This window comes from Aptenodytes patagonicus, chromosome 1, assembly GCF_965638725.1.
Source record: "Aptenodytes patagonicus chromosome 1, bAptPat1.pri.cur, whole genome shotgun sequence".
Taxonomy (NCBI): Eukaryota; Metazoa; Chordata; class Aves; order Sphenisciformes; family Spheniscidae; genus Aptenodytes; species Aptenodytes patagonicus.
Genome location: NC_134949.1, coordinates 114,335,945 through 114,363,250, shown reverse-complemented (window position 1 = coordinate 114,363,250; position 27,306 = coordinate 114,335,945). Strand labels below are relative to the sequence as shown.

Below are 27,306 nucleotides of genomic sequence, written 5' to 3'. Positions count from 1 at the left end.
TAAATTAATATTTAATGTTTATTGGAGCTGGGACTGGGGAATCCAGCTGTATCCCCTGTCAAGTGACTGCTCTAGCAACCAAGCCAGAGAGTCATGTGCAAACATATGCACACACACCCCCACACTCCTCCTTAGCTCAACTGGTATATAATTAGTCTGTATAAAGTAGAACAGCTAATTCAAGGTTCTGGAGAAGGAGAAAGTCTCTCACCTGGTGGTTGGAGAAATCACACTGAAGAGGAGAACAGAAACCAAGAAGAAAATTTGAACCCTAATCCCCACAGTGAGAAAGGATGCTGCAGTCGCTGGGCTGCGATTGGTGGGCTGCCAGGTAAGAGGCAGCAGGAGGGGCGAGTCCTATCCACTCCTTTACCCTTACTCTCTACAAAGCTTCTTTGGGTAAGTTTGCTCTGAGGAAAGCAATCAGATTAATCACAGAGGTAACATAGGAACATGAATGCATAAATTACAGATCCTGTTTTAACTTAAATGTAGGGTAGCTGTCTAGCTGCTCAATATTGTCAAGAATTCTACAGTATCTAGATTTCTTCACGGACACTTTACATTTCTAAGTATCTTTAAGCACCTTAAGAGTGAGGAAGCAACTTAAACTACAGATTTGAAAATCAGTGTTTTGGATTCAGACATCCCATCATTAGTGACTGCTAGATGACATGTATATGACTATGCTTTTTAGTGACACAGACAATAAACTCAACTGTACAATAACATGGGAATAGTACCACATTCCCTGTCATAGGGATGTTCAAAGGATAACTGTGCTAGAGATCGTTAAGTTTTAGATCTGATAATAATGGTACCATGCGAGTGCATACGATGAAGGTGGGAATATATGTCTAGCAGAGCCATCTTTGAAGTCCTACTTATACACTATACCAGGTAAAACTGCTTCTAGCAGTTTGTAGCACCAAACCAATACATGTGTGATTCACTAAGCTATTCCTGATGGACATTTGGAGCTTATTCATGGACACTACTTTCTGCATACAGCAGTGTTTTCTTTTGTGTGTTATTAGGGTAACAGGTTGTTGAACCACATCTGGATTCAATAGAGTTAGAGTAAATCTTGGCTGTTCCACGGTTATCCAGGATAAAAAAGACATCTATTGCATTGAATCCTACTTTGAAGAATTCGAGTGAAATAAGAGCAGGGGGAGTCACAGGGGGATGGGTCACTCTTTGATGTACAAGTCTTTGAACTGTAACTGTATCTGTTGTCTGTACCCTTTTTGCAGATCTCTGGATGCCAGTCGTCTTCAAGAACTGTCCTGATTGTTCCTTTTTCTCATAAGTTAAAAGAAGTTAGGCTATCCAGGTAGAAGTTCATATGCAAATACAGAAATGCCGTTGTGCAGTTTGCCCTCTGTCTCCCCTCTCAATCCATCTATGATTCGTTAGGATGCTATTAATTCTCCTGTTGAAAGATTCTGTTCTACTTAAAGCAGAACAACACTGAAATTTCCTCAACAGTGTGTTGTTTTTTTTCTCTACTGTTTTTTTCATGTATGTTCCAGTTTTCAAGTTATCCATCATAGGCTTTTGGTGAGTTGCCTGAGGTAATCATGTTCTGCTAAATCGGGGAGGGGGGGGAGGGAGGCGAGAAAGATTACCTACTCAACCTTTAATAAAGTTTCAGGAACTGCCAACTCCAAGCGTCTTGTTTAACTAGGATGGATTTAAATGAGTGATAATATCCAGTTACTAAGTCTGAGACAATTTGGCAGTCTGAGGTACCATGAGGACTCAGCTACAACAAGCAAGGCTGCTCTCCACAGAAATGAATATGTGCTGGTATGCTGCCAAGGCTATTCTAGGGCTGCAGATGGCATCTACATTTCCCACTGTATGAGCCTGGGTTTAATGCGACTGATGCAGAGAGTGTGTAGCTGATGCAATTTTTTACTGGCATGTGATAATCAAATTTAAATTTTGTTTTCCCTACATATTTTAGAACACACCGATATACTATGTGCTGTCCCTGCAACATGTCCTGACAGCAGTGTACAGACTTCTTGCCCTTAACATCAGCCTCTTCTGCATATTTGATTACCTTAATAAAAGCCGGTAATAGTGGGTACAGATGGGGCATATTTTGCAGGTACATAAAGGCATGAGTTGCAATAGGGCATGAGGACTGCCACTTTTTTAAAAGGGGCCCTAAGAGGCAAATACAGTTTGTCTCTCACATGGCATGGTATGTTTGTAGAAGTGAAGGAAAGTGCTATAACACATGGAAAGGCAGTAAGACAGTATAGCAGGGTCATGGATAGTCAAAAAGGAGGACGCTCCAAGCTGGAGGCTCTGCAATCACACGCACAGGGATGTAAACAGCTCAGATTGCCACTGTGTCAGTTGATGTATCCTTGCCTCTAAAAAATAGCACTGTCGCAAAAATTAGCTACACGGGTATAACTGTTTGGTGACACTGGATGAGCTGGCATAACTCAGATGAAAAATATGAAGCTGTTAATATCTATCAACTAAGGGTCTACGCAGAGTAACTTCCAAAGAATATAAAGGGTCTGCCCAAACAGCATGGAGCTGTTAAGTTACGTAAAACAGTAAGGTGGGAAGAAGTGCTCTGTGTAGCAGCAGCATGTATTTCTTGCTGCAACATGAACTATTTTATGTAGTTGATTCCAGCTCATGGCTATATTTGCAGCCCCAAAGTGTTTAGACTGTTGTCTTTTAAGCAATTTTTGTACTTCCTGGATGCGTTGGTACTCGCACTTCAGAACTGGTCTAGAACATTAGGTTTTGTCACTGTATTTTACTAAGTACAGATTGACACCTAAGTTGCAGAGTGTTAGAGAAAAGCTTTATTTGACACAACAACAACTGTATAGCCTTTATTGTATAACTGATATGGATTGCTGGTCTTCTCTGGTTGTATAGAAGAATTCCTTTTTTATCAGGAAGATGGTTTTAAAAAGCTACTAAGTCTAACTAAGAATTAGCGTGGTCAAAATGTGCTGCTTGTACAGCAGAATTTATTTGGAGTGATTTGTAAAAGAACAGGCTATGGGCAGCGTGTACATATTTAAATCAGCTAAGGATCCATGAGATATATGAAAACAGAATGGGGAATTTCTGAGTCCCTAATTTTGATTTCCAAAAAGGTGAGACTTGCACAGACCTGGTAAGAAAATTAAAACATAAGCCAGGAGCTCACCAATGAAATTGTTAGGCTTTAGTTTTTCTACTCTAGATGCTACTGTGGCTTCGCTGTTTACCAGTGAGTTACTCCTGATTTGTATGAGAGTGAGAGCAGAGACTGGGCCCGAGAGTCTCAGTGTAGACTCTTGAAGGACAGAAGAATATTTTAAATCTGGTGTTGTGTCTACAAATATAGGCAGATGCAAGACTGAACTGGCTGGCTGGGAAACAGCTCCAGCCCAGAAAACTGCAGATAAGGTGGTGGTATGGACAAAATAGTACATTCTGCTCAGAGGCTACTCATCTAGGTGCGGGGGTCTGTGTGAGCTGGCTGGCTCTTTCTGTTTCACTTGGAGCTTGGTGCTGTCAGCAGCCATCTGTGGGTATCTCCCGGAGGTAAGGCGGTGGGTGGGAACAGGAGTGGGTGCCTATAGCCACAGGCAGTGGGTGCAAGTTAGGTTAGAAAGACTGTCCTCAGGCTGTATCCAGCTTAGCGTATAAATTGGTAGAGGAACTCTGAATTAAGTTGCCAGAAGTGCTCAGATCGATAGATGGATTCCTTTTGGCTTCATTTAGCTTTGGATCAGGCTCTCGAGGAAGAAACAGATGACTAAAGTCCTTAACCTGAATTCTCATAGGCAAAAGTGGAGAGCCAATCTTTCTTGCAGAGTGGATTGCAAAACCTCTGCTGGCCTTTCGAAGGTCTGTTCTTAAATGCTCACGGAAGGCCTAGGTGGCTACAAACTTAGAGGGCAGCATTGATTGTTTGGAGCTGTTTCAAGCAGGGTGTGCTTAATAAGACTGTCGTCATGATATTAAAAAAAAGCCATTAAAGTAAAAGGGAAGTGGGCTGATGGGAAGCTAAATGTTTGCAAAACAGGCTGGTTCTTTGAATTTCCCAATCCATTACATAACAAAAATTCATGAACTATGTGATTAAGAATACTAAGTGGTAAGTACAGAAATCAATTCTGTTTAGTGAGGATTCAGATCCCCTTGAGGCTTTAAAATGTTTTTTAAAGTCTAAGGAGGTGGGGCGGTGACATCTTTTCTATAAATGCATAGAATTACTAAGCACAGGGGATTTATTTAACCAGGAAACTTACATTATTGAGATTAGACATCTCGTTTTCAAGGTGCTCCTGGAAGATAATGACTCCTATACCCATAATTCACTCTAGACATCAGTTTTTTCTGATAATACATAAATCGGCCTGACGATAGAAGTTAGCAGTTCTCACTCTAAATTGCAGTATAGTGCTAGATAGTAATAAAGAATGTGTGGGCTAGATTCACTGAGTTTCAGTAAAATTATAAAGCAGAGGATTTGGCCCTCCCATTTAGGAAATACACATTTCCTCTCTAGAACAGAGATGCAGTTTTTCTTTTGATTAAAATATAACTGCTCTGAAAAAAAATGTAAATTTTCTGGGACAAGGGAAAGAACAATGTGATTATTTATCCTAGAAGGAATGTTAGCTTCAAGGCATGACTGAATGTTACAATGAATTGTATGGGAAACACCACGTGCTTTTATGATGTTGTGATTAAATGTGACCAGTTAGCAGGAGAAGGTGCATGAAATTCTGGTTGCACTGAATTTGATGGGAACTTTGCCAGTGACTTTAATAGGCACAGACCTTCCCAGGGATTCTGGAAACTGTGAAAGTATTTCACTTGCCTGTTTGATTTTGAGTTATAGAATATTGGCTCTTCATGTCTTTATTTGCTTGATTTTCTGGGCTGAAGTAAATGTTATGGCTATTTATGCTGAGTGAGCGTAAAATAATCTTTAACTGAGCTAAACTCTGTTGTAAATCCTTGTTGCAAAGGTGTAAAAGCTGCTGTGTTGAATTGATCATTGAATCTGTAAAATTGTCTTTTAAAAGGAGGAACGGAATACTGCAGTTTGGCAGGGGTGAGGAGGGTTGTGAAAGTTTTTCCTTACCAATTTTTAATTAGCTGCTGAATGTAAAAGGAGGAAATTAAGAAGCTGTCTCTAAATTGAAGGAGATTCTAAAAGGAAAAAAAAATCAATAACGTTTAAAGAATCAGATTTTCAGTTAGAACTTCATGGGTCCTTTCCAAACTATTAAGCAGATGTAATTTAGAGCCAGTGATTGGAACATTTGATTCAGGAATATCAAATGTTAGTAGCTCTGTCTTAGAGGCACTATTGTGTTTGTGGTCTGAAATGGAGCTTTCTGCCATTTGGAGTATCTTCAGAGGATGTTCATGATAGAAAATGTTAGACTTGTTTTATAATAGCAGTTTCCTAGGTTCACATAGTGGCTTCTCATAGAGCACTCGGTCATGGGTTGTGGGTCAACACGGAAAGTGTTCTGCACAGAACTGCTTTGTCATCTGCCTATTGTAAGTGAAGAGAAGGAGGTGAAATGAGGCAAGGGTTTTATCCAGTGTGCCGCCTACACGGTTGCCTTCACATGTTAGAGAATATGTGGTGTAGTGAGTAGGCACTTGCTGAAAGTAGACACACAGTCTCTTTCCAAAGAAATGGGAGAGCCAAGGGGAAGCCTCTAACTGACTTAATTTCTGAATCTCCCACTTTCCACCAGGATAGCCTGTGGAGCATAGTAGCAATGCACTGTGTTTACCCTGAGCTCATGATAAAGTAATAATTCAGCCTTTTATGTGGAGTGAATAGAGAAATGTGACCACTTAGCATATGATTAGTTATATATTTAACACTCATACTATATCAGGCAGTAGCATTGTTCCTCTTAGTTTTAAATCTGTATGAAGATGCTCAGATGACAAATAGATGCTCATCAGAGGAGAAGTAGATGTATATTTTCTTTAAGGATAGATATGCTGTGGGAGGAAAAAAAGAAGGGAGAAGAAAATAGGCGTCAATGTTAGTCCCAGATTTACTGAAATGTGTCCAGGTTAACAACTAACAATACATTCTTTTTCCTTTGTCCAGCAAACCAAAGAATTGCACAATGCCTGCGAATTGCACAGCTCTGCTGGTGAGTTCTCCCAGTGACAGATGAAGCTGCATCAGTAGAATGGCTATCATAGGACTAGGAGCCTGGAGCCAAGACCTGAATCATGGCTCAACCTTAACTGTTTGTATGCCAGGCTAGATTATGGGTTGCCACTTACTGTGAATACACAGCTGAAATCCAGTCTCCTGAAAAGGCCAAGGATGCCTAGAGATCTCAGCTATGAAGTCTATTCATTGTGCAGGAATAGAAACCTCAATATATGAAAGCCTTGATTTGTGGGCATTTTTTCTTTTTTAAGGGGTTTGAATTACTTGCAAGGAGGTAGAGCCCAAGCATGTAGAAATCAGGTAGCAGTGAAGAAAGAGAATCAAATGCTAACAGTAGTGCAAGATTAGAGCTAGGAAGTGAAGGTTCAAGTGTTTCCTGTTTGGTAAAACTGACTTCTGTACCCTCGTTATAGTGTGGGTTTGCTGTTCTCGTATGCTACTGCTGCTGCAAATTGCTCTATTTATACCAGATAAAATGTATGTAGATGTCACAACACAGATGTTACCTTCAAATTTGTTCTACTTAGTCGCTGTTTTTTAAATTATTTTCAAGGCTCAAATTCTTTACACAGACAGCTGTGATATCAAGCGGCATTAAGAACTCTTGCTGAGTATTTTATTTATATTATTCATCCTGATCAATCAATCATAAGCTGTTGCATCTTATTTTAATTACTATAGTAGGTGTTTCCTCACAGTTTGTAATTTATCCATTAGTCTAGGACTGGAACCTGATGGGTAATGTCATCTATAGTTTAGGCCTACGAGCAAACTTGACCCTTACAGATGGCTATATCAGTGAATTAGTAGAGGTCTAAAATGTTACCTTTTCATAAGAGGAGTTTTATCACTGTGAGTACTCAAAAACATGTAATAACAAACTTACAGTCTTTAGTCTTCGGATTTTAGTGGCTTGCACCCAGAATATCTGCAGCAGTGCTTTGGGATCCCACCTGAAGTCTTCACGGAAGGCTATTTCTTGTAAAGCTATTAGCCCGGCAGAATGGAAATCAGAGTGGGTTAAATTTCTCTGTTTCTCAATTGGGACATTTGAACTGAATATTTTAAACCTGACTTGAATAACTTTCATCCAGTACCGCCGCCATAATGCCTTTGGTATAGATATATGCAGAGGCCTGATACAGCTGTAAACAAAAGGATGGATGCACCAGGATATGAAATGAGAGCAATTGAATGCTGGAGGTCTGTCTTTCGGAGAATGAAGGAAGTCAAATAAGCCATCTGGGGCATGCACTCAGGAGGCACGTCTGCAGAGTCTAAACCGGTATAACTCCCAGTTTCAATCTCCAGCTCCGTATTTGTGAAAAGCCTGCCTCTGGTTTTCACGTTTTACTTCAATGGAATAGCGCCTAGCTCATGAGATTTCAAGCCTGATGTGATGAATTGCACCTGTCCAAATGGTGAAGCAAGAACAACTGAAACAAGAGTTAGCCCAATGCCTTAGAAAGTTTCCAGATGAGCATTTATCTCTCTTCACAAAAGTTTGTCTTGTACAGCTCTTTTTTGCCTTCCTACATAGTTGCTTGCCATATATGTGTATGTCTGTAATTGTAGATACAGGCTGCTTTTTATTTTTAAATTTTTTTTCTTCTTAAATTATTCTCTTTTCTGCATGTCTACAAATATAAGCAAAATGAAAACTGAATAGCTCAGTATAAGATCTGTGCTTTCTTAGCTACTCTTACCTTGAGGATCTGTGGTATAAAATTAAGAAACTTCCTCCTAAAGGTTTCAGAGAAAATATGCATAGCAAAACCCCCTGAAAAGCCACAACCCAAAATCAAGAGTCTGAATGAAAAACACATCCCCCTGAGTTACTTAGGTGTTGATTCCTTATTGTATCTTGTCATTTTACTAGCTCTTCAGTCTTTCTGGAGTTTTCCAGATAGCTATTATTGTAAATAGGCATTTTTAAAAAAAAGTAATTCTCCATAGGTGGGACAGGGTGCTTTTGATCATTACTTTCATAGTACGTGGCACATGAGGTTTGTGCTGTTATTTCAGTTATTCCAGCTGGAGAACCTGAGGCACAGGAAGGGTAAGAACTTGCTCCCTCACGAGGAAACTAGCAAGTGAGGAGCCACAAAGCAAACGCAAGCCCATCTGTGGTAAGCTAGGCCTCTCAGATGTCTATTTTTGTATAATCGCATTAGGAAAGTGTCACTAGGTGGTAATTGACAAAATCTGTTAGTGTTCCTCAAGTTTGTAGGGGGAGTAAATGAGAAGTCTCTCGTTAATTGGCTTCTAAACTGTAACATTTTTCATGAAGCTCTTCATAGCCAACCCTACTTTTCTAATATGTGAAACCAACCTGAAATTATAACTGAAAAGGAGGCCTGGGAAAAGCCTTCAAAAAAGACTTTTATATACTTGACGGTAAATAGGAAATGTGCAAACTAGAGATCTTTTCCTTTTAAAATCTTGAATCTTATTTGTCCTCTGGTGTTTGTCAGCGTGCCTTTGTGTGAGCCTTGTTTCGGTTTTGTTCAGGGTAGAAACTAACTTATGTTAAAATGTATTTATCCTACCAAAATACGGACATTTCAAATTCATTGGGGTGCAGGATCAAACTACAAAATTACTAGAGTAAACTGAAATAGTCAGAAGTATGAGCAATGAAAGAGACGCTTGACACAAATATGAAGCTCTGGGCCCAAAGAAAGAAAATCAAGATCTTGGTCACAATTTGTGGTGAATTTCAGCTTATCTCTTTGGTACCAACTCCTGCTTGTTCATGTAACCAAATATCATAGCATTCACATAACAGCTATGGGAAATTAATTGTGGGTTGGGCGGCAATATTATTCCAAAATGAGTCTAATTTCAGGTATTTCATAATCTGAAACAATTTGAGACTCACAGTGCTTTCGGCATATTTCTTCCTCAGACTGTTCTACTCTACTACAGGTGATGGAATTTTGCTGATTTATACCAGTTAGTGACATAGGCTACTGTTTTTCTTTACAATTGCTTATCCCTCATCTGCCTGTCCGTATACACTGTAATACCTCTCATTATAACCCATGGATCAGCTTTGAATACTCCCAATTTTTTAATTTCCAGATTTGCCATGTTTTCTAATAGCAAAATTAGTTTAGTCCTAGTCTGCATCGTCAAACAGTCAACATGTCAGACACCAGTTTGGTAATTACTCTTTAGTGTACAGGCCCAGAGTGTGAAGTTTTCATTTGTTTTTGGTTTTTGTTTTTTGTTTTTTTAATTTGATTGTGGCTCACAGGTTTCTTTTCCAAGGTCCCTAAGGAAGATGTTTCTATTCAAAATGCAGTCAAAAATAATTACTGAATTTTGTAAATTAATTCATATGTACAGAAAATCAGCATTTTCCAAGAATTTCTGTGTGTCTTTTGATAATCTGAGTAAGCTGAGATTTGCCTTGGAGTTAGCTGTACGTTCCAGAGGTCTTAGGCAGAAAGAGTTTTATATCTATTAGATGATAAACTAAATGGAAACAGCCTGCAGGAAAGCATTTCCTGAGTCCATCATAATCATTCAGATCATGCTTTTGTTTTGTTGGTAAACATTGTTCTTTAATTCAGAAAACAGTTTGTACTGGCCTGGCGAAGCCTGTCTCATTTGATAATGGGCTCTGAATCCAGTGGATTATTGCAGGGATTTCATCTTGCAGTAATCTCCAGGGAGAAATGTACAAACAGCTGGGAGAGCAAGGAGGAGCTGCAGTGTGCGGCGGGAGTTTGTGGAGCAGAATTTTGGGGTGCTGGAGTGGATCTCAATACCACCATGAATCTTTTCTGTTTTTCTCTGGTAAGTGTACACACACATGTTTTTATTTAGTGGGTTGCTGAGTTGATCTGGTGGGTGTGTTTGGATGGAAAAAAAAATCAAGGTCTTGCATCACAAACTGTGCAAGGGTTGTGTAACAACAGTGAGTCCCTCTAGCATAGATGAAAGAGTTTATGTATGAGAAATTATATGTAGCAAAATACGATTCAGTAAAAGTAAGATGAAGCAAAAAGCATAATAAATGTACTGTGCGCTATCTGTGACTATTACAAAACCATGCGGATTTAAACACGAGGCATTTGACCTCAACACTGTAAAATGCCTCATATGTGTGTTAAAATTACTAAATATATGTATGCTATAATTTGCTTTAAGCTAGGTTTTTTTTTGAGATAATAGTATCTGTTTTCCTTTTTAAGTAGTTTGGGAGAACTGCTAGAACTTTTCAAGCATTAGTTTTCTATTAGCCAAGCATGAATACATAGTCATCAGGGCTAATCCGGTCATATGGCAATATTTACTCACAGACAGAGGAGTTCATTTAAGAGCCTCTTCAGGTTTTTTTTTCTCCACTTTCTTCCCCCCCCCCTCTTTCCTTGCCCCAAGACAACTGGTCAGAATGAACAGGTAAATCAGGATAGGAAATCCACGGAAACTGTTTCTGTTTTTAAAGCTTAACCATCTGCCAATACCAATGCTCGGTATTAGTAATGGTAATTAGGTGAGTATATTTGCTGTATTTACACAGCACAGTAGATCTGTTTGCCCATTTTTCATCTTTTGTCCAGATATTTAGTATAACTTCCCCATATGTTTAGAAAGAACAATAAAAATCAATATTCAAACTGAATTGACACAAATTCAACTAGGGGAGCTGCTTTGTGTAAACCATTGTTTCTGATTGCTAATGCTATCTTAGTGCAGAGTACTGGTGTTCTCCAGATTGTAAGGATTAAAAGCTGTTTTGGAGTACTTAAAGTAAAATGCAGTGGTATTTTAGGATTCTGTGACAAGAGGCACTCATAAAAAATAATTCCCTGGGAATTCAATGACACTTTTGATCATAGTTTAATGGGTATTAAACTGTGTATTTGTTCAAAATTAACAAAGGCTTTGTGGTACAATCTGTAACAGCTTGAAAATACTAATTTCTGAAGTTCTTTGGGACAGAACTCTTCTATCAATATTTTTTTGTTCCATTGGGGCAGCTTCTTGCTTTCTGTGTAGGTCACTGTTCAAAAAGGTGTTGAGCCTTGTATCAGTTGAGACATCAGCATTTAGACAAAATGTGAGGTAGATTGTGTGGGTGAGAGTAGGTCAAGTTGCAGTTTCTCTGTTAAACCAGGTATGCAGCAACTGGAGTTTTTGTGAGAGAGACAATGACTGCAGCAATAATGGATGGTTCAAACAAGTGAAAGCTAGTGCCATGATAGTTTCTGTAACGAAATAATTAGTTCTGTTTAAAGATTGCTGCTAAGAAGATAACCTCCGTTCTTTACAAGCTTTCCATGGGAGCCATTCTGTCCGCTTTGGTAATCTTTTGAGCACCTAGCAAAACACCTCAAAAGTTATCAAGATCTAAAGATAATTTATAGGTCACTAATGTATTTCATAAAACTGAAAGCCCTGTGCAGTCCTCCCTATGCATGCGACGTAGTGCAGTTGCTTTCTGTAATCAGATTGTCTAGCTTGGAAATGAGCTAGTGATCCAAGTATGTACACTAGCTACTTTTACTCTGTCAGCCTGTGACTGCGAAAAGGCTGACAACAAAGTGGTTAAGTATCAATATAAGGGTATTTACTTTACTCTTCAAGAGAGTCAAGTCAGAAATAATGTACAGCAACAAAATAATTAGGCTTTAAAGACAACTTTTAAAGACACTAGAGGAGCCAGCTCCTTAGTAGATGCAGATAGCCACTGATGAATAGAAATCACTGCTGATTTACATCAAGTGAACATCTGGAGTAACTGCTAAACCTGAAACCATGGTAGAGAAGTTTAGACTATCAGCAGACAGAACAAAAAGAGCTGTCCAAAAAAAAAAGTATTCTCATGGAAATATTTTCCTCACATAGACTGACTGACAAGATTTCAGACTGCAATGAGTGTGTGCTTGTGTGTAAGTGTGTGTGTACATATGCATATATTTTTAAAATACATTGTTTTCTAGCTCAGACAATAGTTTTCTACCCTAGGGAGTATAGTGGTTGAAGTAAGCTACAACCTGAGGGAACGACAAGCATATTCTGTTCAAAAACAAAGCAGAACCAGACTTCTGGCTGATGCAAAGTGGTGGAAGACTATGGTAATTAAAGAATCATCAGTTTATGCTGTCAGATTTGACTCTCTATGGGTTTACTTTCATACCTGTCCGTAAAACTGAGACATATTTTTAGCATGAGAGACGCAGTGTTATGGGCCAGTCTAGCAAGTGGTGACATGGAGGCTGAAGACACTCAAGAGTCACAAGATGGTTGTAAGAGCTTTGGAGCCTGGACTGGACTCTGCCCTTCCCAGGGAGGCAGAAGAAATTACTCCAATCTGTTGCCACCTGGGAGCCCTTTGATCTCCTAGTAGGAGTGCTCCAGCATGGGGTGTTTCCCCACCAGTACTTTGTGTCCTGAGTTGACTTCAGAATGATTTGGTTTCTCAACTAAGATTAATTTTGCATGAGACTCATTGCCTTGTTCTCAAGGAATTTGCAGACAAATTAGATTTGCCTTCAAAACCTTGTGTCCCTTTTCCATTTACAAAATGATTGAAAGCATAAATGTCCCTTCTTTTGTAGACATATCATGTTAAAAGGTCAACCTTAGACCCTGAATTTGCAGTGTCTTTTCCATCTTATGGTGCTTAGCATGTCAGACAATTAAATCAGAACGATACTCTTTGTATTATGGACAATATGCAGAGGGGTGCCCAAATTAAGCACTGCTTCTGTATGAATTGCAAGAAATTATGTCGCCAAACCATCTATTTTGATACCCTGCCTAATAAATGGCAGCATCCTACAAAACTGAGAAATAAAATATATTATTGAATCGTCAAGTCCTTTAATTAAGGTAGAATTTTTTTTTTTACATTATTCTGCTGAATCAACTCTCCAATATCGAGGATATACATACTGGGGTTAGCACCAATTCACCTGGAATACTACCAGTTAATCCTGTCCTGAGTTATTCTGTTTTCTGATAGGGTATGCTTTTACTGGTTTGGTATCATTTACTCCTGGAAGCAGCAGACATGTCTCCTTAGATGGGGCCATTTTTGACCACGGTTGTACGCTTAGCCCAAATAACAGGTTTTTCAGATATTTCTCTACTTTTGGTCCCACAAGGAAGACAGAGGCTTCAAGTCATTGATAAAGTACCCACATCGAGGAAAGTGTCCAGGCATTGAGCTTCCTTGGCATGTAAGAACCTGTGTCTATTCTAGCAAACCCTCCAAAACAAGGTGGCTGCATGCAACCTGCCTATCAAGTACGGTTTTGATGGTGTTTTAACAACTTTGCCAAGGAGTCGTTTGGATGTCTGTTAGTTGACATAAGACAAGTGAGGGCCAGGGACTGTTCTGGCAGGGGGCACCAGTGCAGGTGATCACGTTACAGTACCCTGGTTCATTCTTGTCCATCATTTCATTTACTAAGAGAGGTATAGCCAAATGTGTTTCTGTCTCAAAGAAAAACTGAATTTCAGTAAAGTTTCCTTAAGAAAGTGGATGTGAGGGGCATGAAAGACTTCCTTACACAAGGCAATACTTAAAGGATAGAGCCTACCTGCTCTGGCATTGAACAGTGGCATTAGTAATGGAACTAATGAATACAGGGAAGAATTTCAGATACTTAAGAGGTGCTGACATTTTGTATATCAGAAACCTGTGCAAGAAGGGCAGTAGGGAAAGGATACAACACTCCTAATCACAGGCTTGCTCAGATCAGTTATTCTGAGTTGAGCACTGATCTTGGGTTTTAAGCCAAATAAGATCCCTTGCATTTGTCTATTTCTCTTCCATATGGTAGCTTTCTAACTACCACTTTTGCTAGTAAAACATGAAGTTAAGTACTGAGTGAAACTCTAACCATCTTAGTGATTTTCAGTGGCATTGAACTAGTTATATATTTTATTGTGATAGTTGGTTTAAAGATGTGCTGACAGCACAATGTAAAATATATTGCACCTAATGTTATAAACTGAAACAGCCCTTTGCACTAACTAATGTTTCTATGGTGAAAAATGCAGAGAAAATAAGTATTAATAAAAGTGGTGTAATAGATACATTATTAACTAGATGGAGCCTCCATATCTTAAAGAAACCATAGAGTAAATAAATAGAAAGATGCTAATGCTAAGACGGCTATTGGGGCATGATGTTACTTAGAAATGGATTTGACTTAAAAATATGTGTTTTAACAAAGAAGGATTTACCTGAATGTGGAAACACCATCCTCTAAAGTGTAGTGTGAGTAGAAGAGATCTGAGTGGTTGAGCTCTGTGATGCTTCCCATGTAATCATCTTCATATACTCCTTGTTCGTTTTAGCTGGATTGCTATCATCCCACCATACACAGGAGTTCACATTTAAACACTGAGCTCGAGAATGACCTGACTGCATTACTAAATGCACCTCTCTCTGCCTTATGATCGATCTAGTCTCTGCATGCCATAATAATAATATCATGCAAAGAAAAGAGCTACAGATTATTATTTTCTTCTAGATCTGAACTAGAACCTTTTCTCCTACAATACTCCTGAGGCAAAGGGCTTCAAAAGGCTTTCTCATCCCGTGTAGGAGAAAGGAAATGTACTAACTACTCCAGAATTAAGTTAATGTTTTCTTCTGCTATGTCTCATATTGCTTTGTGCTGTTTAGTGCGCTCAGGACTACTAAAGGAGTTGATATGTGAAATGGAAAACTTTAGTGACACTGCGGTTTTTGGTATAAAAGTAGACCTAACTTAAAAAAAAAAAAGGAAGCAAGAAAATTTCAATTTCAGTTAAATACTTTGAGTTGCCCTGAAAGAAAGTTATTTCTTTCAATATTTACCTCCTACAATGGAAATATACTCCTACAAAGTATAAAACCAGTCAGCAAAGAATACTCTTTTGTAAACTGAAGGTGAGCTTTCTCTTTGTTGGGCACTCTCTTTCTCAGTCTTTTGTGCTTTCTCATGCAGACTTCCTTGCACTCGCTTTCTTGGCCGTCCTCTCTCGCACCCCATCTCTCTCTCGTGCACGCTCATTCTTTCTTGTGCCTGCTTTTACTTGAGCCCACTCTCTCATGTGCCCTCACTCTTTCTCATGCCTTCGCTCTTTCCCACAGTTTTGCCCTTTCTTGAGCCCACCCTTTCTTGAGCCCTTGCGCTCGCTCTTTGTATTGCTCAAGCCCTCTCATTCTCACACTCTTTTTTTGTGTGCTTTCTCTCTCATGCTCTCTTATCCTCACACGCTCTCTTTTTCTCGCATGCTGTTTCTCATGACCCTTCTCAGTCTCTCTCTTTCTCTTGCACTCACTTTCTATCACTCTTTCTCTCCCTTTCTCACATGCACTCTGCCTTTCTCATGCTTTAGCTCTTTCTCATATATTTTGTTGCACACACTTGCTCTTACATGCTCATGCCTTCTCATGCCCACGCCCTTTCTCATGCCCAATGTTTCTCGCATCTTTACACTTGCTTTTTCTCACATGTGTGCTCTCTATCTTTTTCTTACGTGCCCACTCTTTCTCTCTCACCCGCTACCTCTTTCTCATTCTCTCTCACATGAACTTGCTCTTTCTCCTATGCTTGCTTTTTCTTGCACATGGTCATAATCTTTCGAATGCCCACTCCCCTTCTCATGACCTTGCTCTCTTTCTCACTCCCCTTCTTGCCCCTTTCTCACGCCTGTATGCGCTTTCTCACACCCCTTTCTTGTTACTTTGCACCCTTTCTTGTGACTTTGTTCTCACTCTTTATCACACCCTCACTTTATTGCACATGCTTTCTTTTTTTCCTGCCATGTCTTTCTTTCCTGCACACTCTTATTCACATGCTCTCTCTCCCTTTCTCTTTCTCTTTTCCTCTCTTCCCCTGCCCCCTCTCCCCTTCCTTCTCTCCCCCTTCTTTCCCTCCTTCTACTCCTCTTTCAAGCATCCTTTCTCTCATGTACATGCTCACTCTTTCTCACACGCTGGTGCACCTGTTCCATGTCTTGTGCCCTCACTGTCCTCACAACCTCATGCCCTCTCTTGTGACCCTGCACTAACTCTTTCTCACGTACCCATGCTTGGATTCTTGCATGAGCAAGAAAGCCCTTTCTCACAACACTGTGCCTTTTCTTGACGCCTCATGTTCTTTCTCACAACCTTGCACCCTAACAACCTCACATCCTTTCCTGCAACCTCACATTCAGTCTTTCTCACAACTTCATGCTTGCCTTCTCAGGTACACTTTATTTCTTGCACCATGCCTCTCTCTTTCCAACTCTCTCACGCATGCTCTCACTCTCTCTGTTCCTTGCTCACTCCCTCCTTCCTTGCATACTCATGCCCCCACTCTCTTTCTCCTCCTGTGCTCCATTTCTTCTATACATTCATGCTTTCTTGTGTGCTCCCCTTCTCAAGTGCTCTCTTTCCCATGCTCTCACTTTCTCATGTGCTGTCTTTTTTCTACACTTGCATTTTCTCACATATTTGCACACATTGCAGCCTTGCCCCCACTTTCTCTTGCGTCCACCCTTTCCCCCACCCTCATGCTCAGTCTATTGCTCTCTCTCCGTTTCTCTCTCCTGTCTTCTCTCTTTTCTCTCTTTCTCTCTCCTACTGACTCGTCTCTCTCCTTCTCCCTCTTTTTGTCATGTGAAATCTTTCTTGTGCATGCTTGCTTTTTCTCATGTGTGCTTGTTATCTCATGCCCTCATGCCCTTTCTCTTGACCCTGCACTACTTCTTGCAACATTGGGCCCTTTCTTGCAAACTCATGCTTGTTCTTTCTTACCCACTCACACTAGCGTTCTCGTATGCACTTTCTCTCTTGTGCCATCTCTCTATTTCCCTAACTCTCCCTGTTTCTTGCTCCCTTCCCCCCCTCCTTCTTTCATGCTCTCTCGCTCTCTCCCCTTCTCCCTCTCCCCCTCTTTTTCTTTATCTTTCTTCTTTGTGCACCCTTGCTTTTTCTTGCAAGTGATCATATTCTTTCTTGTGGCCACTCTCTTTCTCACATCCATGCTTTTCCTCGCTCCCTTGCACCCTATCTTGTGCCTTTATGCCCTTTCTTGCAACCTCACTCTCACTCTTTCTCATGCCCTTGCACTCACTCTTTCATGCACACATTCTCTCTCCCTTCCACACTCTTCCTGTTTCTTGCACACATGGTCCCTCTTTCTTGAGTTCTCTTTCTCTGTTTCGCTCCTTCTTTCTCCTCTCCCCTCACTCGTTTTCTCTTTCATTTTCTATGTCCTTGTCTCCTCCTCTCTACCCTCCTCTGTCTTTTTGTCTCTTTGCATGTCTCTCCTTCTGTTTCTTGCTTTATCCCTCTCTCTCACTCCTTATCTCTTTCTCTCTGACATGCGGACATGCACTTTCTCATGTGCACTTGCTCTTTATCATACATGATCATGCTTTTTCGTGCTCGCTCACTCGCTTATGCCCTTACTCTTTCTTGTACCAATGCACCCCTTTTTGTGCTCTTGTACCCTTTCTCATGGCCATGCCCCCATTCCCATGTTACCCTCTTGCTCGTGACCTTGCACCCTTTCTCACAACCTCATTCTTGCTTTCTTATGTGCTTGTGCTCGCTTTCTTTCTAACACCACCTCTCTTTCCTAAACACCCTTATTAGTGCACTGTCTCCCCTGCAATCCCTACCTCACTCATTCACGGTCCCTCATGGTCTGTCTCGCTCTTTCCCATCTTTATCTCCCTTACGTCTTCTTTTCCTCCCTCTTTTCCCTCTCTCTCTCATTCTCACATAATCTTTTTCTTTCTTTCCCTCTCTCTCCTCATATTATCTTCTCCCTTTTTGTGTCCCCCTTTGTCTCTCCCTCTCTATCACTCTTTAATGTTCTTACTCTTTAACTCTCGTTCTTGTGTCCTTACTCTTTTTTGTGCCCTTCCTTATTCTCAGAACCTTTCTCTCTCTTGCATGCTTGCTCTCCCTTGTTTCTTGCGTGCTGGCTCTTTTTCTTGTGCCCTCACACCCATCCTTTCTCATGCCCACTCTTTCTCATGCAAGATTTATCTCCCTCTTTCTTGAGAGCTTTCTTTCTTGGGGGCCCTTTACCTCTCTCTCTGTGGCTCTCCGTCCATCTAGCTCTCTTTCTTTCACATACACTTGCTCTTTCTCACAGTTGATAATGCTCTTTCTTGTGTTTGTTCCCTTTCTCTCAACCTATTCTCTTTCTTGTGCCCTTACTCCCTTTCTGTCAACCCCATTCTCATGACTTCACCCCCTTTCTTGTGACCTCACACCCTTTCTCTCAACGTCATCCTTGTTCTTTCTCATGCTCTCACACTCATTTTCTCATGCGTGCTTTCTCTCCTTCTGCCATACTCTCTCTTGGTTTCTGGTGCGGTCCCTCTCTCAATCTCTTTTTGACCTTTATCTATGATTCTATTCTATTCATAAATCATATCTATTGGCGGCCGGTCATGAGCGGTGTTCCCCAGGGCTCAGTACTGGGGCCGGTCTTGTTCAATATCTTTATCAATGATCTGGATGAGGGGATCGAGTGCACCCTCAGTAAGTTTGCAGATGACACCAATTTGGGCAGGAGTGTTGATCTGCTGGAGGGTAGGAAGGCTCTGCAGAGGGACCTGGACAGGCTGGATTGATGGACCGAGGCCAGCTGGATGAGATTCAACAAGGCCAAGTGCCGGGTCCTGCACTTGGGCCACAACAACCCCATGCAGCGCTACAGGCTTGGGGAAGAGTGGCTGGAAAGCTGCCCAGCAGAAAAGGACCTGGGGGTGTTGGTCGACAGCCAGCTGAACGTGAGCTGGCAGTGTGCCCAGGTGGCCAAGAAGGCCAATGGCATCCTGGCCTGTATCAGAAATAGTGTGGCCAGCAGGAGTAGGGAAGTGATCGTGCTCCTGTACTCGGCACTGGTGAGGCCGCACCTCGAATCCTGTGTTCAGTTTTGGGCCCCTCACTACAAGAAGGACATTGAGGTGCTGGAGCGTGTCCAGAGAAGGGCAGTGAAGCTGGTGAAGGGTCTGGAGAACAAGTCTGATGAGGAGCGGCTGAGGGAACTGGGGTTGTTTAGCCTGGAGAAAAGGAGGCTGAGGGGAGACCTCATCGCTCTCTACAACTACCTGAAAGGAGGTTGTAGCGAGGTGGGTGTCGGTCTCTTCTCCCAAGTCACTAGCGATAGGATGAGAGGAAATGGCCTCAAGTTGCGCCAGGGGAGGTTTAGGTTGGACGTGAGGGAAAATTTCTTTACTGAAAGAGTGGTGAAACACTGGAACAGGCTGCCCAGGGAAGTGGTTGAGTCCCCATCCCTGGAGGTATTTAAAAGACGTGTAGATGAGGCGCTTAGGGACATGGTTTAGTGGGCATGGTGGCGTTGGGTTGACGGTTGGACTCGATGATCTTAGAGGTCTCTTCCAACCTTAATGATTCTATGATTCGATGATTCTATCTCCACCCCCCTTCTGTCTCTCCCTCTTTCTTCCTCTTTCCCCTCGTTCTTCCTCATTCTTGCTCTCTTTCAGACACTATCTCTTTCTTGCCATCTCTCTCACACACTCAAACTTTTCCTTGCACACGTGCTCTTTCTCACATTAGCTCTCTTTCCTGTGCCCTCACACCCACCTCTTACTGTGCCCTCTCTTTCTCGCACATGGTCCTGCTCTTTCACCCACTTGCTCCTCTTCTCACGACCTCACTCTGTTGCAACCTCATGCCCTTTCTCATGCCCTTGCTCCCTTTCTTGAGGCTTCACTGTCACTCATTCTTATGCCCTCGTGCTCGCTTTCTTGCACTCCCTCTCCCTCTTTCTTGAGAGCTGTCTTTGTCACAGGTGCTCCCTTTCTACCTTGCACACACTCGCTGTTTCTCACATGTGCACTATTTCTCACAAGTTGTCCTGCTCTTTCTCGTGCTCCCTCCCTTTCTCACACCCTCTCTGTCTCGTGGCCTTGCACCCGCTCTTACACCCTCTCCCCCATTCTCATGACCTCACCCCCTTTCTCTCAACCTTGCTCTCACTGTTTCTCATGCCCTCACGCTCACTTTCTTGCACACACTTTCTCTTTCTTGCACAATCGCTCTTTCACGTGCCATCTCTTCCTCACACACACTCTCTCTCTGTACTACTCACGTGATCTCTCTCCCCCTTTGTAAACGGTCTTATGATTTCTCCCACTCTTTCCCTCTCCCTCTCCCTCACTCTTCCCCTCCCTCTCTCTTGCTCTTTCCCTCTGTTTCCCCCTAATTTTCTCTCATGGGCACTCTCCTTCCCACCCATACTTCCTTTCTTGTGCCTCCTCCTTTTCTCAGACCATCACATCATTTCTTGTGCCAGTGCTTCCTTTCTAACACCATCATGCCCTTTCTTGTGACCTCACACCCTTTCCTGCACCCTTGCACTCTGTTTTTCTCATGCCCTCATGCTTGCTTTCTTGTGTGTGCTTTTTTTTCTGCATGCCATCTTTTTCCAGCACTCTCTCTTTCTCACATTCTCTCTCTTCCCCCCTCTTTCTTGCACTCTCTGTCTCTCTTTCTCTTGCATGTGCACTTTCTTGCACCTTTGCTCACGCATGCTTGCACTTTTTTTTGCACACTCCCTTTTTCAAGCACTTGCCCTCTCTCATGCTCTTGCCTTTCTTGTGCTCTTGCTTTTCTCTGTGTGCTTGCTTTCTTATGCTCCTCAACCCTTCTCTTGCCCTCAACCCTTCCCCTTCTTGCACTCACCCTTTCCTGTGTCCTCATGCTCACTCTTTCCCATGTGAGCTTTCTCTTTTTTGTGAGCATTCTTTCTCACATGCTCGCTCTCCCTCTCACTTGTACGCTCTCATTCTCTCTCTCATGTGCACTTTCTTTCTCACATGCTCACTCTCTCACATGCAGGCTTCCTTCCTCATGAGCTATCCTTTTCTCATGCCCTTGATTTTTCTCACACCCTCACTTTCTTGTGCCCTCACGCACTTTCTTAAAACCTTGTGCTATATCCTTTTCACACCCTCATGCTTGCGTTCTCACACACGTGTTCTTTCTCAATCCATCTCTCTCTTTTGCCTTGCACCCCTTCTCTCTCCTTCTTGTGTTGTCTCCCTCTTTATTCCTTGTGCATTTCTGGAGTGCTCCCCTTTTCTTGTGGCCTTGACTTTTGGTGCCCTCCCTCTTTCTTGCACCCTCATTCTGCCTTGCACGTGCTTGCTGTTTCTCATGCAACCATGCTCTCACATGCTTATGTGCTTTACCCCACCCTTGTGCTTTCCTTTCTTGTGCCCACGCCTTCCCATGCCCTCACACTCACTGTTCACACTCACTGTTTCTCACGTGGGCTTTCTTTCTCATTTGATCTTTCACACGCACTCTTTCTCTCCCTCGTACTTTAGCACTCTTTCTCACATGTTCTTTCTCTCTGTCTTGATCTCACCTCCCCTCTTTCTCTCTCACTGTTTCTTGCTTTATTTAGCTTTTGCTCTTTCTTGCTTCCTCACTCTTTCTCTCTCACCCTCTCTCTCTTTCCCTCTCTTTCTCTCATGCTCACACTTTTCTCATTCATGCTGACTTTTTCTTGCACTGGTGCTCTTTCTGGATATCGGCATGCTCTTTCTCATGCCCACTCCTTTTCTCATGCCCTCACTCTCTTTCTCATGCCTGGTCTCTTTGTTGTATCTTCACTTTCTTTCTCACAACCTTGCACCCTTCCTTGCGACCTTGTGGCCTTTCCTGCAACTGTGCACTCACTCTTTCCCATGCCCTTATGTCTTGCTTTCTTCCTCATGCCATCTCTTTCTTGCACCTTTCCACACATTCTCTTTCTTACACACTATTTCCCTCTTTCTTGTGTGTTCTTTCTCACACACTCTTGCGCACAGGCACTCACTCTTTCTCATGCCTTTGCTCTCTTGCTTACTTTCTTGTCCATGCTCACACCCTTTCTGTATATCCCCTTTCTTCAGCGCCCTCCCTTTCTTGCACCCTTGCCCCTTTCCGTGCCCTCTCTCTTTTTGGTGCCCTCGTTCTTTCTCGTGCCCTCACTCTTTCTCATTCCCTGGCTCTTCCTCACACGCACTTTCTATTTCTTATGCACTTACTCCCTCTCTCACACACTCACATGCTTCCTCATGCACTCATACCCTTTCCCGTGCCCTTATGCTCACTCTTCCTCAGGCGAGATTTCTCTTACTCATTTGACGTCTCTTTCTCATGCGCTCTTTCTTGCCCTCTCTCACTCTTAGTCACGCTCTCTCACAGTTTCTCTCACTTGCTCTCATGCATTCTCTCTCCCTCCCTTCCTACCTCGTCTCTTTCTTTCTCTTCTTCACCCGCTCTCTCTTCTGTGTGCTTGCTCTTCCTTGTGCACTTGCTTTTTCTTGTGTTCTTTCTCGTGTGCACTCGTGCTTTCTCATGTGGTCCACTTCTTGCATGCATCCTCTTTCTCATGCCCTCACTCTTTTTCATGTGCTTCCTATTCCTTATGGCCTCACTTTCTCATGTGCACTTGCTCTTTTTCTGCATACTTGCTTTGTCTTACACACCTGCTCTTTCTTGCACCCTCATGCTCCATCTTTCTCACATAAGCTTTCTCTCGTTTGAGCTCTTCCTCACGCTCTCCCTCTCTGCCTTTCCTAAGCACTCATTCTCACATGCTCCCCCTTACGCTTTCTCTCCCTTTCTCTCTCGTTGTCTCTCCGCTCTTCTTCTCTCTCCCTATCTCTTCCCCCTCTTTTCTTGCTCTTTTCCTCCCTTCTCTCTTTCACATAGTTTTCTTTCTCTTTGTCTTTTTTCTCTCTCTTGTCTTACCCTCCTCCTCTCTCTTCCTCTGCTCGCTCGCTCTCCTTTCACTCTTCCTCACCCTCTCTTTTCCCTCCCCTTTTCTCTCTCTCTCACTCTCTCTTTCACACGAGCTCTCTTTTATGCTTCCATCTCTTAATTAAATACACTCTTCACCAAAATTCTGCATGATTCCCTATTGAGGGAGAAGTATATGGTTGCATTTTACATTGCAGAATCCTGGAAGTGTGTAACAAGGTTTTAAACTCATCATTTTTGTCTAGAAAGGCTCAATCCACAACTTCAGACAGGGAGCCTGAACCATCGTTGCTACATGGCAACATAGTTACAGGAAGAAAAAGTAATATTCTTACGAATAAACACGGTTGGTGTCAAAACCCAGGCTCAGCTGGCTGTTAGGAGCACAAGCCACGCGTAGTGTGCTTCATAAGCCATGCGCCATTTTGCCAGGAAGCATTAACTCATTAGTTCTTAGAATAAATTCCAGTATATAACTTGAGTATTTTCAAGAGGTTCAACTTGTAATATTTCTCCCACAACATTTATCTTGGCTTATCAAGACTCTAGTAGACTGAAGCAAATAAAGATCTGTAGATAAACATTGTGGTTGCAAAAATTAGTCACGTCTTTGAACTGCTGTTTCACCAGTCAATAATATTGCCTGTAAAGCTTTACATATTAACAATATAACTTCAAATATACATCTGTGTTTATCTTCTGTACTAGAGGAACAAATGCTTTTAAATAATAATATACGATGTTAATTTCAATGGTGTTGCTCTGCTGTAAGTCACACTGCTATAAATTTGATTTATTCCTTAATTAATGCAGTTAAAATCAGTAATCAAAATTCATTGGAAAAATATTCAGTGCAGATCAAAGTGGCAACATCTAAAATCTAGGATCATTAATTAGAGTGTCTTTAGTTTTACCATCTGCTTTCATTTAACTCTTGAATTATGGAATGGTGGTGTGTGTATGTAATCCTGGCTCTTGGAGTTGTGGGATAAATGCGAAAATCTTAGTTTCTGTTAAAATGTTTATATTCTTGCTGGTTGGAGAAAAAGAACCCTTCAATGTGCATTATAACATAGAGTTTAAAAATTTGAATGCAAATGGAATTTATTTTTAATTCTAGCCATTCTCATTATTTTGGGGGCCTAAATCATGAATCTCAAATTCTGGGAGCTGGCAGCATTGTTGCCATTTATTTCTAAGGAATAGGATTACCTTTCTGCATCAAATCAACTTTTTCCCATGAAGAAGAAGTACTAACTATAAAACATTTTTACAGTTTATATACAAATTTTCATGGTTTATAGTTTTCATAGTTTTCACAGGAATTTTTATGTCGTATTCAGGTGGAGATATACACCTGATTTTACTCATTCTGAGCAGTTAATGTTCATTTTTGCTGTATCCTCAGCTTTACCCCTGCCAATCTGTGCAATCTAAGCTGTGATACTGTGAACTCCAGCATTTGGGTACTTACAATAATCAATTTCTACATGCTTTTTTAGAGAAAGAAATAACTAAAGGATTTCAAAAGATAGGGGAGGAAAATCACTCTTTCTATTTTGTAAACCACAGAAACTGCTTGAGTTTTTAATTGCTATTATTTTAATGTGTTTACAAGTGTTGATCTCTGAAAATCTGTTTAAATATATTTTAGGAGGGCTCAATGGACAGCTTGTATGAGCCTGTCCCAGAACATCAAGAACCCAAGGATACAACTACTACTGACAGCCGGTCTAGCACTCCAGTGAGCGTGCATGTAAACTGTGGACCGCCTGATAGGTCGATGTCTTTGGTAAGTAAAATTTAATTGCAAAGTATGCAACGTATTTTGCAAAAAACTGTTACTCTGTATGCAGGCACATGTGTGTTCAGCTGGCTTAACTGACAGTTTGAACTATTTAGGCTCTTTAGAGCCACTGTTCAAATCCCATCTCTGTAGCCAATGACCTGATTTCTGTACTGTCTTAACAAGCATGCTTGAAAAACAGGTCATGAGTTTCTATACAGCTAGCAGCAAAGTGAGATTAGTGCAGCTTCACTGTACAAGGGAATTTCTCTTTGCAAGTAATACCATATGAAAATGCTGGGTACAGATATTAGTACTGTACAGGATATACTATTGGTGTCTTTGGTTGTCCTTTTTATTAACAAAAAAATGCGTTTCTAAAGTGTGAGTTGTACAATTTTTGCAACTGATGGCCTCTGGAATAACCTTTACATTTTACAAGACCTCATTAGGTAAACATGTGAAGGAGGTTGTCTTCTGTTTTTTTTTCTTCCTGAATAATGTTACCCTACTTAATCCTTTATTATTGGTATGTTATTGGTATAATATATCGTTGAGGCTTTGACAAGTACTTTAACATAGTATATTAAATTTCATAATCTTTTTAATTTCATAATCTCCATTCTCTGCTTTACAATGCTCCGTTTATAATTACTATCTCTATCTATAGCAACATATGATGCAGTCTGGGGAAGGAATAAAGAGAAAACAAGGATATTCATTACTCAAAGAAGAGAGACCGTCTTCCCTTCAGAAATTATGCCAGGCTTTACCCGTGTGTGCTCTGGGTTAGGTACTGGGTAGCTATAAGACTGTTGGGCCTATGGTGTTGCAGTATCACAGAGCAGGTTTGCACACAGGATTTGCGTGGCGAGAGTGCTGGAGCTGGTGGGATAGGCGAATGGCTGGGGAACTGTGGCATGCACTTGTTGAATTCCTAGAGGAATGGAAATAACTTGTTCTTCTCGTGCCCTTCTGCTGCAACCGTCTCACTCCCCGCATGTCTCTCTCTTCCACATAATCACCTTGGTGCTTTATATAATGTTCCTGGTTTTAAGAGTATAGCAGTGCAGAGATCTCAAGATGATTCCTCATAGCATCAGCACAGATATATGAGCCTGGGCTCTGAAATGTGCCTGCATTATAATTTTACTGTAGTAGGTGGGAGATGCTCTCCTGTGTGACAGGTTTCTCCCCATTATCAGACTGTGACCTTGTTACTATAAAAATGAGCCACCTCTACTCTGTTCCAGCTAAGTGTGTTTAATCACGGTTGTGAAATACGGCTGTAACCTGATCCTAGCATGCTTGCAGTATTTCAGTTGTGCGAAGCTCTAGCTATTTGGCTAGGGCTGTGTTACACAACCGCATTGAAACATGCCATTCTACTAACAGAGGTAGACATCATAGTTCAGCTCCTACATCTCTTCAGTCTTTTTCCCTTTGCTGTGACTACAAACCAACTTAACAGTTAATGACAGCTACACTAATATTTCTTTGTCCGACAGACGTTTATCTGCTAGGAACAGCATTTAGACAAAGTAAACCAAAAATTGAAAGTAGATTTGTTTTCTGGTTTGTTGCCCAGCATGTGACATATGACCTCCTAAGATACTTTGTGATAGATAACTACTAGAAATTATCCTTTATCTTCTCAAGCTATGGTAGAGACACATCCCTAGCAGTGTGCTCTGCACCAGGTTTTCACAATGTGTAAGACTAAGAATTAAAAGTGCAGTGATAATTTCACCACTCTTTCAGTAAAGAAATTATCACTGCACTTTTAATTCACTTTTAATTCACATATTCACCTCAGGCTTTTTGTTTCTTGCTTTTTCTTGTTTTGTTCTGTTTTCTGATTTGACAGCATTACTTCAGACTCTTCATTATATTAGTGTAGAGTTAGGCTTCATAAATTTTTCAGCTAAATAAAAGTAATCAACCTATTCAATACAGAACTTTCTTTTCACTGAGACAGCCTAGAGAAGCAGATTTGCTACTAGTGTAGGATTAGAAAATCCTGTACGTTAATCTGAACAAATTGTAGCAAAACATTTTTCACACTGCTCAGTGCTGGTTTTGTGGGATGGCACTGCGTCGTCCATGAAGATACGTTTACAGCAATGAATAGAAAAATCTTGGTTTCTGTTAACTCTTATCATACATTTCTGTCTTCCTAAAGGAAATATTTTAGTGATGGCACATTTATTCATCACTAAATTTAAAATTCATCATCAATAAAAGTAACGGTAAATGGGTAAGCAAACTGTTGGCTCACTAGATATTAACAAGGGTTTTATTTTGTTCTGTTTTGAGAGAATATTCAGCTCAGCACTTAACTAAAAATAACGGCTGGATGCTGTGTCACAGTGCTGGCTGTAGAATCAACATGATTATTTATAAAATACTCTCTAGAAATGGAAAACAAGATTAGTGATGACGTGTTGGCAGTAAGACCTATGGAAAAATGCCACTAAGGCCAAAGGACGATGTGTAATCTTATCTGCTATTTCTAGCATGTGAGTTATTAGACCTACACCTTGGATGAAGCCGTTAAGCTTATTAACTGAGCCCATTTGTACTTCT

The 27,306-nt window shown here is 41.2% G+C and overlaps 1 protein-coding gene across 1 annotated transcript in view; it reads left to right on the top strand.

Moving 5' to 3' along the window:
* Positions 1–9,928: 9,928 nt before the first annotated feature.
* SAMSN1 (SAM domain, SH3 domain and nuclear localization signals 1) overlaps positions 9,929–27,306 on the top strand; it is a 101,443-nt gene continuing 84,065 nt past the window's right edge. Inside the window, exons 1-2 of the mRNA XM_076352125.1 lie at positions 9,929–9,997; positions 24,589–24,726. Coding sequence (XP_076208240.1) covers positions 9,974–9,997; positions 24,589–24,726 — 162 coding nt within the window. The 5' untranslated portion in view covers positions 9,929–9,973. The remainder of the gene's footprint in view (positions 9,998–24,588; positions 24,727–27,306) is intronic.